The 11,687-nt window shown below is 59.5% G+C and overlaps 2 protein-coding genes across 2 annotated transcripts; one reads left to right on the forward strand and one right to left on the reverse strand.

The window, feature by feature from the left end:
* The first annotated feature begins 1,038 nt into the window (after positions 1-1,038).
* Positions 1,039-7,880, forward strand: PLIN1 (perilipin 1). The gene is made up of 9 exons (XM_082322815.1): positions 1,039-1,084; positions 1,847-1,905; positions 3,290-3,488; positions 3,637-3,719; positions 4,086-4,338; positions 4,530-4,729; positions 5,224-5,376; positions 6,064-6,297; positions 6,811-7,880. The coding sequence occupies exons 2-9, from the start codon at positions 1,861-1,863 to the stop codon at positions 7,180-7,182; spliced, it is 1,539 nt and encodes a 512-aa protein (XP_082178941.1). The 5' UTR covers positions 1,039-1,084; positions 1,847-1,860; the 3' UTR covers positions 7,183-7,880.
* A 427-nt stretch (positions 7,881-8,307) lies between these two features.
* On the reverse strand, positions 8,308-11,252 carry LOC309595204 (ras-related and estrogen-regulated growth inhibitor-like protein; the record flags this gene model as incomplete). Its single annotated transcript, XM_082321841.1, has 4 exons — positions 8,308-9,562; positions 10,125-10,201; positions 10,626-10,679; positions 11,114-11,252. 4 exons carry the CDS (start codon positions 11,250-11,252, stop codon positions 9,137-9,139), a joined length of 696 nt encoding a protein of 231 aa, XP_082177967.1. The 3' UTR covers positions 8,308-9,136.
* Between the last annotated feature and the right edge of the window lie 435 nt (positions 11,253-11,687).

Here is an 11,687-nt window from a genome sequence, read left to right on the forward strand (position 1 = left end):
CTGGAGAGAGTCTAGCAGAGGATCATTAGAAGGGCAAGACATTTAGGGGCATGGAGCACATGCTGTACCAGCACAGGCTGGAGCACAAACTCTGCTCAGAGGTGCACAGAGCAAAGGTAAGAGGTGGCAGGCAGAAATTGCAACAGAGGAAATTCCAGTTGGACAAGGGGAAAAAATGGTTTATCATGAGTGTGGTTAGCACTGGAGCTGAGCCCCAGAGAGATGGGAATCTTATCCTTGGAGATTTTTGAGGCTTGACTGGATGAGACCTTGAGCAGCCTGATCTTGCTTTGAGGGTAGCCCTGCTTTGAGCAAGTGTTGGATGAGGTGACTTCCAGAGATCACTTCAAACCTGATTTTTTCCTCCATTTCTGTCTACTCTGAATGCCTAGTGCTTTCCTAATGCAATGTCTGCCCTGACCCTCAGCTAAAAGCCTCCTCACCAAAATCCTCAGTGGATTCTTTTAGAAATTGAAGACCTGGCCAAGCTAGATTATTTTGTGCGGGATGTGTCCCCCATGCTCTGCTCCTTGTGCTTAGTGAACTCTCCTGGGCAGAAACTATGTTCTTGGTCTGTGTTGTATTTCCCAACAGGATAGGATCCTGGTCCACCATGGGACAACAGGGGCTACAGAAATACAGGAAGGTTTTAATCTCCTCTGCACTCATCAACCCCCCATTGGCCATAACAAACCCTGCCTGACTCTTCACCTTCTCCCTGGCTGCTCATGATCTGTTGCTTTTGAGGTGGTGAGGTCCAAGGGTGACTTCTTTTCACCTCTCTTGGTGGAGTGGCATTAAGCCCTGGTGCATACCAACTGTGCCGCAGCTTCTGGGCTCTGCAGGGAAGACAACGAAGGGGATTTTCTGCTGTCATCTGTTCCCAATTACGGTGACTTCAGGGAGCTCTTTGGCCAGTTTCCACCACAACCCGCCAGCTCCTAAACCCACGCAACTGGGAGGTGGGGCCTCGTGGTGGTAGTGGCCAGGGCACCGTGGTGCATCGCTCTCAGAGGACCCGGGCGAAGGGACGGTGCAGCCACCACCCTCTGCTCCTGCTCTGCCGGGGACGGGCTGCCCCTCGGTGAGTAGCCTGTCCCCACCGGGCGCTCGGGGACAGCTTCAGCGGGACAGGGAAGGGTGAGAGCAGGGATCCCCCACACTCCCTAAATCTCCTGAATTTCATCTGCTGCTGAGAAAAGGGGGTCCATGCTGGGGGTGGGAGCTGGAGGTGTGCTTTCGGGTGTCACCCAGCCAGGAGCAGTGGAGACGGGTGTTTTGCGGTGCTTTTGCCCCCTGCATCGAGCTGGGGCTGTGCAGGGACGGGCGCTGGCATCGTCAGCGGCAGAGCTGCGGGGCAGATGTGTGGGAGGGGGATGCTGACCACTGCTGGGCAGCTCGCCGCATCCCCACCCGCAGCTCCTCTCTCTGCTCCTGTTCTGCCTTCTTGCCCCACATCTCTCAGCCTGCATCTCTCACCCTGGCCCCCATGCACATCTATTAGTGTCCTGGTTGCTCTGAGTTTGCTCTACAGCTCTGCCAATGCCCTTTATCCTGCCTTGTACTGTAGCTCCTCCAAACTAGGTGTCTCTCAGCTTATTATTTGCATCTTTGGGTGTTAAGACACACTAGCAGGGGAGGGCTGTGTGGAGTCATTGGTTTTACAGCTTAACTGGTAAAAAGTCAAGCGTTAGGAAATGCTGTATCCATTGCCCCCATGGGAGGTGCGTGTCTCAGCCCAGCTCCCGGCCCCACCATGCCCGGGGGGTGCAGGAGTGAGTGAGGGGAGCCCGAGCCCAGCCCTGCCCTTGCAGCGGGGTCTGCGGCTCCCAACTTTGCTTTGCAGGTGGATGCGTCGCGATGACGGCGAAGAAGAATGAGGCTGTGCAGAATGGAAGTGCCAAGGTGGGTGCAGGATGAGGGAGAGAGGGGAGGGCAGGGGTGTGCCAAGGGCACAAGGTAGCTCATACCGGCTCTGCCGGATGAATACGAGTCACATCTGATGCTGTCCCACGTGTGTCCCTGTTATCTTTATATGGATCTTTACCTGCAATAATATAGACCGTCATCAAAGGGAAAGGATAAAACCTTTTGCATGCTTGAAATGAAATAGTTCAGAATCAAGAAAGTTAACCCTGGGCAATGCAAGCCCTCAGTGATACCTGCCAGCCGTGCCTGTCCTTTGTCTGTGTCCCCACTGTGGACCCCAAACCTCCAGCAGACATGCTGCGGTGGATGCAGCACTGCTCTGAGCAGCTAGAGCCCCCGGGACTGCTGAACTGCGGGATTTGTGAGAGGGCTGGCTCCACGTCAAGCCAAAATTAGCACAATACAGCACAAAACAATAGTGTTTTTATCAAACATGCATATTCACGGTCCAGTCATGGTCACAAGTGGGACGTGAAGCCAAACTCAGCCTCTCACCCACTGGTGATCAGGGGAAAGCTCAGCTTTTTCTTCTGCTCTGACCCGTGCAACCCAAAGGGCGCTTGCCTCATGGCTGCCGTGATGAGCCAACGTTTGCCCCGTTCCTCCCTTGAGGCGCAGCATCTCGCTCAGTTGTCTCACCTCGCCAGGTGGGCGGCAGGCAAGAGCAGGAGCAGAGGGTTGCAGCTGCAGGTTTATCCTGCTCACCCAGCTTTGAGGGACCTGCCTCCAGCCGTGCTCTGGCACTGGCAGCACGCACAGGTGTCAGCTGTGCTGGTTTATACTGGCATCCCATGTCGCCCGTGCTAGCAGGGTGTGGGGGCACAGTGCCTTGCTGCCTCGGAGAGCTCTGGTGCCCTCTTCTTCAATGGCTCCTACCAAAGCCCTTTGTGAAATCAAGGACAGTTCTGCTCCTCTCCCCTTCTCCTTTTTGAGGTCCGTATACTTTACCTGTCACAGTGGTGACAGGACAGAGGTGCCACATAGGCAAAATGGACTTTGCTGGTCCAAGGACAGGAGCAAAGGCTGGGTCAGATGGAAGAAGCAGCAGAGCAGAGTGGAAAGCCAGAGGGAGCACCTGGACAGTCGGGCTTGGGAGGTGGGGACCATCACCCCTCCGACACTGCCTGTGGTGTCCCTGCTCCTTCAGCGGCAGCAGCCAGCCTGCTCGTCCATGGCTGTGCTGTACGCAACATAGCTGGGAGACCCTCAACAGGGTTCGAGAAATACCCTCCTCCTCCTCCAGTGAGAGCTGAGGTCCTCTGTGGTCACTGAAACACACCAAATGCCACCGGCGTGCGGGCGATGGGGCGTTCCTCAGGGAATGGCTGTTGGCTAACCAGTGCCCATCTGCCACGCGCAGGAGAACGTGCTGCAGAGGGTCCTGCAGCTGCCGGTGGTGAGCTCGACCTGCGAAAGCCTTCAGCGGACCTACACCAGCACCAAGGAGGCCCACCCGCTCATGGCCTCGGTGTGCGAGGTCTACGAGTGGGGCGTGCAGGGTGCCAGCGCCTTGGCCATGCGGAGCATGGAGCCCGTGGTGCGCAGGCTGGAGCCTCAGTGTGAGTCCGTGCACCGGGGGGGACAGGGCAGGGGGGAGGCACCAGAGCCTCCCTTGGTGGGACAGTGCTGGCACTAGCACGTGAGACCCCCTAGCACAGCCCGGGAGCTTTTCTTACTAACCCACCCCCATGCTTTTGCCCAAGGCAGTCGCTGTGGCTAACAACCTGGCATGCCGGGGCTTGGACCACCTGGAGGAGAAGATCCCGGCCCTCCAGTACCCCGTCGACAAGGTAAGTCACAAGCAGGACAGTCTGGGACCCCCCAGCCCCTCTGCAGAGCCCACAGCACATCTCCTCTGGTCTTGTTTCTGGATGGTGATGGGCTGCTCAGGGGGAAACAGGGCAGCACCACCAAGCAAGGACTCTTCTAGGGGCTCCTGCAGCCCAGGGGATGGTTGGGGTGCTCCAAATATAGGTCAACAGCATCCTATGTCCCATCCCTGCCAGCTAACTGCAGCCCAGGCAGGAGAGAGCTGTTGTGCCCCTCTCAAGGCTGTCTACTGGCATGGCCATGGCTGGGGTCCCCGGGGTCCCTCTGGCTGTCCCATGCCACCCCAAGCACACTAGCAGGGCTGTTCTCCATCTCTCCGCCTGCAGCTCGCATCCGAACTGAAGGACAGCATCTCCACCCCGCTCCAAAGTGCCAAAAGCACCATTGGTAACTCCATGGATAAGATCATGGAGCTGGCAGCGGAGGGCTATGAGGCCACCAAGAGCACGGTGGAAACGACAGCAAGGTACACGAGGAGGAACTCGGTGAGCCAGATGGCAGCCGCGGGGGTCGACACAGCCCTGGGAGGGCTGGAGAAGCTGATGGAGTACCTGCTGCCGGAGGAGGATGAAGAAGCAGGTAGTCCTGATGCCCAGATCCCCTCTGAGGGTGTCTGGGGAGGGCTGGCTGCATGTGGGGTGGCACCTTGCTCATGGGGTGCACATGGCAGGAGGAAGCCCCTGGATTTTGGTGCAGGGCTGCCTAGAAGGGTTGTCCCACCAGGATGTAAACCCCCCACCGCTCTTCTGCCTGTGCTCTTCTGCCTTTAGATCAGAAGCACAAAGAGAGGCGTGAGTCAGCAGTAAAGGTCTCCCAGCAGCAGCCCAGCACTCCCAGTGCTCCCAGCACCCTGGGACGGATTGGCGCCTTGGTTAGCACCGTCTCCCACCGTGCTTACCAGCAAACCACCCACAGCCTCCAGCGTGCCAAAGCCAAAGGGCAGGAGCTGGCCACCTGGATCCCCATCCTGGTGAGTGCCAAAACCCACCCGCCAGGTTCCTGCTCCCCCACACCCTCTTTTGGGCTGATTCTGCTTTTAGATGAGACATTTCAGACTCCTTGGAGCACATCTGAGAGCAGAGTGGTGGGCGCTGCTGGTTGCCCCGCTCAGCGGGGTTCCCATGGCACATTCACACACAACCTTGTACCATGTTAGCAGGATGAGTTATTTTTAGCTGGCTCCCAATGTATATTGTTGATTTATGGCCTTGCCATAACATCCTCCCTCAAGCAAAAAGCTCCCCCAGAGGCTGGGGAGAAGGAGGTCCTTCTCCTCTCCTACCCAGTGCTGTGGTGGGAACCCCTTCCCTGGCCTGTGCCAAAATCCCAGAGCTCCCAGCTGCCCTCGGGATTTCATCCCACGTGCATAAGTGAACCCCTCTGCTCCCTGCACACCCCAGGGCCCCCTGAAATCCTCAGGCTAAACAGGATGGGGTGGAAGGTGCCTTTCTGCTCCCCTTCTAGGGCAACCTGGCCAAGCCAAGCGCGCCCGAGGCGCCGCAGGTCCACGGTGATGGGCAGAGCACCACAGGCGGCTGGCTGAGCCGGCGGCAGAGCAAGGTGCCAGAGCAGAAGCAGGAGAAGGCGGGGAAGAAAGACAGCAACGACAGCAAGGAGGTATGGAGAAAAGGGGGGCAGTGAGCCGGGAGCGCCCCAAAGCATCGTCCTGCCCATGGACCATGCCAGCATGGGGGATGTTCCCCCCATACCCTTGGGGACCAGGCCCCCATCCCTGCTGAACCCTGAACTGCAGCTTGGAGGAGGCGACGGGAGGGTTGGCAGCAGGGCAGTCCCCTTCCCTGACTCCCCAAAGCCTGGGGGCTGAGGGCAGCCCCTGCACTGGGCAGGATCATCCTGGCTCGTCTATTCAAGACTCCTTTGCTGCTTTGGGGTGTCAGCACCGAGCACCCACCGAGCCACTGAACACCCCCGAAAAATCCCCCCACCATGGTCCCAGCAGCGAGGGTCGGTGTGAGCCAGCGGGGCTGGGAACGGTCCCCAGCAGCGGCTCCGCTGGGACACGGGGACGGGAAGCAGCAGGTCGGGGTTGCTGCCCTTCGCCTCTGCCTGCAGCGGAAGCGCAGCCCAGGGCAGGGGGTCCCCGGGGGCCTGGGAGTGGGGGGAGCGGCGGGGGGACAGAGAGCAACCCTGCTGCAAAGGGCTGCGGTGGCTTTTGCAAAGCAGCGAGCAGAAAGCATTCAGGCTTTGAGCTGCAGAGTGGATGGGGAGCCCAGGGCCACCCCTGTCCTGCCCGGAGGGGCTGGAGGGGCCGGGGCCAGCGGCTGAGCTGGTTTCTCTCGGCAGGCAGGGGACGGCCCCGGGCTGGTGGGCAGCGTGGCTCACAACCTGCAAACCGCCTGCGCCTCTGGCATCTCCAGCGTGAAGAAGGTCCCGGCCGTGGCCTGGGACGCGGCGGAGGGGTTGATCCTCTTCACCCCCCGCAGGCTGTCCAAGGCTATGGAGACGGTGGATGCTCTTGGGGGGACCCTCGTCAGTGCCCCCAAGCATCTGCTGGGCACCCTGTACAGCTACGTGCCGGTGAGTTTGTCCCCAGCCAGGTCCCATCCATCTCCAGCAAACCCCATTTTGCCCAGCCTCCTCCCATGAGCACCCCATAGCGCCGGGCAGTGCCAGGAGGTACCAGAGCAGGGATATGGGGTGCTGTTGGGGCACCTCAGTCCCACCCTTCTCCTGAGCATCCCCCAAGCTGTGACAGCAAGTCCCCCCTGTAGAGCTGGCAAGTCAGCTGGTGGTGGCACCTTCACACGGTTCATGGTCAAGCCAGGGTGTGACCACAAATTCCTGGGAAGGTGAAAGTCCAGACTGAGACCGTGTCCCCTCTCCTTCCCCCCATCCCGCTGCTCCCCTGGGACCATTTCTCCACCGCAGCTGCTCAGGGGCTGCAGCTGCCCACTTTCCTCTGCTGGGGACCCTCTGGGGGCAAAGTGGCCTGTCCTGAGGATCCCCCAGTTTTGGGGTGGGTATGTCGCAGAGGGAGAGCGGAGCTGACAAGTGAGTGCAGCCCAGCCGGGAGCTCACCCCATCTCTCAGCTCCGCAGGCAGTCAGCGAAGGAAGAGGATGCGTCCGGCGGCAGCAAGCCCAGCCCGGAGACGGAGCAGAAGGAGGAGGACGCCAAGCCTGCCACCCCCTCTGCAGAGGACAAATCCCAGCTGAGGGGCGACTGGCGGCTGTACCGCGGCCATCACCCCCTCTCCTTCCTGGGGCTCGAGGACCCCCTCTTCCTGCGGCACAACCTCTACCGCAGCCCTGCCTTCGAGCCCGAGTGCCCCCTCCCGCGGAAATCCGCCTTCGCCCCCTACAACAGGCGGGTGAGCGAGGGCTCCTACCGCTTCAGCCCCGAGGCCATGTACAGCCGGGCTTACTACACCAACCTCTACAGCCCTGCCTTCAAGAAGGACTGAGCCGGCGGGGAGGATGAGTGCATCCCGGCTCCCCTCTAATCCCCCCCAGCACGCTTTGCCCGGGCCCCTGCCAGCCTCCCGCACGCACCCCTGTACCGGGACAAGAGCTCAAAGTGGTAGACATGCCATGGGATGTCTTCTCCTGGAGTGCCTCGGGGCCAGGATGGGGGAATAAAGGCAGCCAAAAGTTCTGTTGGTGGAAGGAGAAGGTAGGGGGAGGTGGGACCAGAGGGGACCAGAGAAGGAGATGCAGGAAGAGCAGTGAGACCAGAAAAGAGAAAAAGGGACCAGCCAGGCCTGGCACTGGGCCACTCTGGTCCCTGTTGAGCAGATAGCATGGACTTAGATGGGCTACACGTTGAGAACAGTGCTGAGGCAGAGCAGGGAGGACAGCATAGCCATCAAACATCACCATAGCAAGCCTGGTTCCCCATCCTTCTCCCTCCATCCCACCTTGCAGGGCCCATCCCTGGCCACAGGTTGCTCCTCCATGGAGAAGCCGAAGGTCCCCACCGACCAGCAGGACTCAGGAGTTGGAAAGCCCTGGGTACCCACCCCCAGCTGATGGTGGGATGGATGGTGGGGTCAGGAAGAAGACCAGTGAGAACAGGTGAAGCTCCTGGAGCCCCTCTCTCCCGCAGGACCGCCTGGCTTCCCGCAACACCTTATTGTATCCACTGCAATAATAAACCTTCGCGACCTGCCGCTCGCCCCATCTGCTTGGCTGCTTTATGGGAGCAAGCCACCAAAATGAGGGAGCAGAGTGGGGCAAGACACCCAACCCAGGGCCGAGGGAGCCGGTACGGGAAACTCATCCCCAGATTGCTGCCGCAGGGACGGCGGGGGCTCATGCCCAGCACAGTACGTGTCTCTTCCCAGGCTCCGAGTACAAATTCACAGCCGCAAGGAGCTGGGGGCTTCCTGCCAAAGACAATTTATTGCATTTCCAGAACAGAGCAGAGAAATCACTGTCTGTACTGCACACACAAACGCAACACACTGCTTTCCCAGGCACACCAGGGGGAAGGGTTTGGGGAGAGGCAGGGAAAATCCTCCCGGCAGTGGAAGGGTTCAGCGATGAGCCCAGCAACCCCTTTTCCCACCTCCCTCCCTCCCCGGGGACAGGCAGCCTTACAGAAGGAGCAGCTTGGGAAGGCGTAGGGTACAATTCCCCATCCTGGGAACGAGCCGCATGCCTGGTTTTTCCCAGGCACGGCCCGTACAGCACTTGCACAAAAAGTCTGAAAGAAACTGCAACAGTCACCGAAAGGCTGTAGGAGAGAGGACCACGAGCAGGACAGTTCAAAAGCAAGGCGGGTGGGATGGGGACCGAACCGAGGTCCTCGGGGGTCAGCCGGTGCCGCAGGCTCTGGGACACTCAGACACGGTGATGCACACATGGGAACTGCCGGTGGCTCCCAGGTGGAGAAACCCCCACATTGCCAGCTCACGGGTACTCCACGGTTACCAGAGAGGACCCTGATGAGCGTTAAACAGGAATAAGGATCCCACGTAGGAGGGGGTGACACTGAGCTGGGTGGCCATGCAAAAGCAGCGTGTCCTCCCTGCTCACTGACAGCCCGGGCAGCTCCCGCTGAAGGAGCTGGGGACGATGCTGCCTGGAGCGGTGGCAAGATCACCTGGTGGCTTCCAGCATTGGAGGATGGAAGGAGAAAGCAGGAGGCATCTAAACATCTGGTACAGCAAGGAGTAGGGACTTTGCCCCACCACCTGTCCCACCACAGAGCCAAGAGCTCTACAGGAGGGCGCAGAGGAAGGCACTACAGTCCTCAGCTGCACTGGCCATGTATGGCAGGAGACCCAGACCCTGAGGTTAGGAAGGCAGCAAGGAACCCACCATACTTACAGAAGCACACATCATCTCTATGGGCACCCAGGGAGGAGGCTCAGTCCAGCTGGGCAGCGCAGAGAGAAGCAACACCCAGGCTATATCTCAGAGGGAATCCGTTCGCTTACGGGCAAACACAGCTGACATGGTCTTGACGATGCCACGGATCCCTGTACCCTTTTTCAGTGCTAGTTTGGTGTCAGGGATGCGCTCGGCCAGTCCATGGAAGACCATGAGGGCCCCATGATAAGCCTCGGCTGCAGAGACCTCGTAGAAACCACAGTCTAAAGAGAGGGCCAGGAGCCGACCCTCCTCGCTGGACACCACCCGTTGGTGGTGTAGGTCGCGTTTGTTGCCCACAATGACGATGGGCACCTTCTCCTGGTTCTGCCCCTCCTTGGCCGCCTTGATGAACTGGATTTTGAGGGGCAGGATGTTGAAGCTGGCACGGTCGCAGATGCTGTAGACCAGGACAAAGCTGTCTGCCCACTGGATTCGCTTCTCCTCCGAGGAGCCCTCCTCTGCCTGCTCCTGGGGAAAGAGAAAAGGAAGGTTTCTTTACCCAGCTCCCTCCCTCCACGCCTGCCTGCTAGCACAGGGCACAGCAATCCTGAGCCCGTCAGGACTGGAGCGGCTAGCGAGCAGCAGCAGCAGGACAGAGAGAAAGAGGAGTACCGAGGAAGGCAGAGCAGGACCTGGCGGACCTCACCAAACGGACACCATTTGGGCTTCAGCATCACTGTCCTCACCTCATCACCCAGCTGGCAAGCACTGCAGCCTGTAGGTGATAACAGCGTGGGGACCTCAGAGCGGCACTTCCACTTTGTCAGCACAGTTCCGTGCTCAATCCGGGCTGATAACGTTAGCGCTTCAGCCCCAACGTCCTCAGTCAGAGGACCACAGGCTACGGTGACTATTGCTACCCTGCCAGCAACGCTGCTGCCCTGTGCTCTGCAGGCAAGGGTTTAGTTGCTTACAAACCATCTGACATGAGAGTTTTGCCTATGGCATGGTTCTCCGCTGTGTAACTTTTAGTAGAGTTTTTTTTTCCTCCACGGGGTGAAAACAGGCAATGGGAGAGGAGCCCTCTCACCTGGGAACTGGGGACATCCCAGATGTGGAAGAGAATCTCCCGGCCATCCACGGTCAGGTTGTGGCTGTAGATGAATTCTGCCAAAAAATGAGAGCAAAAATGGTCATCTTCACAGACCCAAGAGACAGCTCCTTCAACCCAGGTCTTCTCCTTCTGGGAACAAGCCTGTCACGTCCACCCTGGGAGACCGTGCTCTACAAGGCAAGGTCCAGGGGAAATTTTCTGATAGCAACAATCCCGTGGAGCATGGTGGTCTCCAGGGCTGTGACCACCCCAGCCTGCCTCCACCCCAGCGTTCAGTCCAGTCACACTGGTGCTACCAGCTGCCACCCAGGACCTTTTGTACCCCAGAGAAGCAGTTCTGGAGCAAAGAGATGGGTCACTGAACAAATACAACCATCGAGCCCCCCGGGAGCAGGCGAAGGCTCCGGAGAAAGGCAGGAGAGGATGGGAAGCAATGAAATCCCGTGGGCAGAAGAGGCTCGCCTGCTGACCACTCACCCATGTCTCCATACTCCCCGATGAAGCGCCGGGTGAGGAAACGCACAGTCAGAGCTGCAGAGGGGAGAATAAGAATAAGCAGAATAACCCTAAACCTGAAGGATTTTCCCTTTTAAATCCACAGCAGAGTCAGGCACCATCCCCCTATAAATTCCCACTAGCAGGAATGACCTCCAGTTTTCCAGCCCTTGGCAGGTCTGCGAGCAGAGCAGAGGCACAGCACGAACCAGAGCATCAGCAAACCACAGCTCAGAGGAAAATACCTTCCCCCGTCGCTCACCCGCTGCCTGCAAGGCTGTGCTCAGCCTCCCCACCTCCAATCACCACCGCACCTGAAAGCTCAGCCCCAGCTCACCAGCTTGCTCCCCAGAGTTGGTCTCTGCAGTTTGTTCTCCAAACACTGCTGCAGTTTTCAGCCTTTTTCTGGGGGGAGAAACGGGTTTCCCTGCCTGGGGACGCCCCGCGCCCAGCTCACAGTCAGTCTTTACCTGATTTCCCCACGTTGTCCGCTCCCATAACGAGGACGTTTGCTTCCATCTTCAGGGCGGTGGGGCCAGGCACCTCCGCGAGGGCAGGGTGGTCGGGGGTGAAGCTGGCGCTCCGACGCAGCGGGAGCCGGAGCCCCATGCCGAGCACGGCCGTGCCTCGGCAGCGGTCCCAGCGGCGTCTGCGACTCCTCTCCACGCAGCCGAGGAGCCAGCGCTTCCCACGGCACCCAGGGGACCCGCGAGGGCCATACCCCTCCCTGCAGCCGCAGGGGCGGTGCAGCGGGAGCTGCAGGCGGGCAGATGAAAAACTTTGTTATCGCTCAGATAGTCCCGAGGGTACGGCAGCGCCCAGAGCCAGCCCTGCCATCCCCCGGTGCGGCAGGCAGCCGGCAGGCACCGGCTGTCTGCACCAGCTGCTCCGCAAACTGCATCCCAGGAGGCTGCCCACGCCTGCACCTCAAGCACGTTGTCCCTTGGCAGGGCCACGTAGCTCCTTGTCCCTTCCCCACGGTGATCGTGGGAATGCCTGCGAGGAGCGGTGGAGCATCTCACGTGTGATGGAGCATCTCACGTG

This window comes from Platalea leucorodia (genome assembly GCF_965183815.1).
Source record: "Platalea leucorodia genome assembly, chromosome: 9".
Taxonomy (NCBI): Eukaryota; Metazoa; Chordata; class Aves; order Pelecaniformes; family Threskiornithidae; genus Platalea; species Platalea leucorodia.

Bases quoted from the DNA above. Each gene is read 5' to 3' on its own strand.
- PLIN1 (XM_082322815.1), top strand. From the start codon at position 1,861: ATGACGGCGAAGAAGAATGAGGCTGTGCAGAATGGAAGTGCCAAG. The intron at 1,906-3,289 runs GTGGGTGCAGGA...TGCCACGCGCAG, and splicing joins TGCAGAATGGAAGTGCCAAG to GAGAACGTGCTGCAGAGGGT. The intron at 5,377-6,063 runs GTATGGAGAAAA...TTCTCTCGGCAG, and splicing joins ACAGCAACGACAGCAAGGAG to GCAGGGGACGGCCCCGGGCT.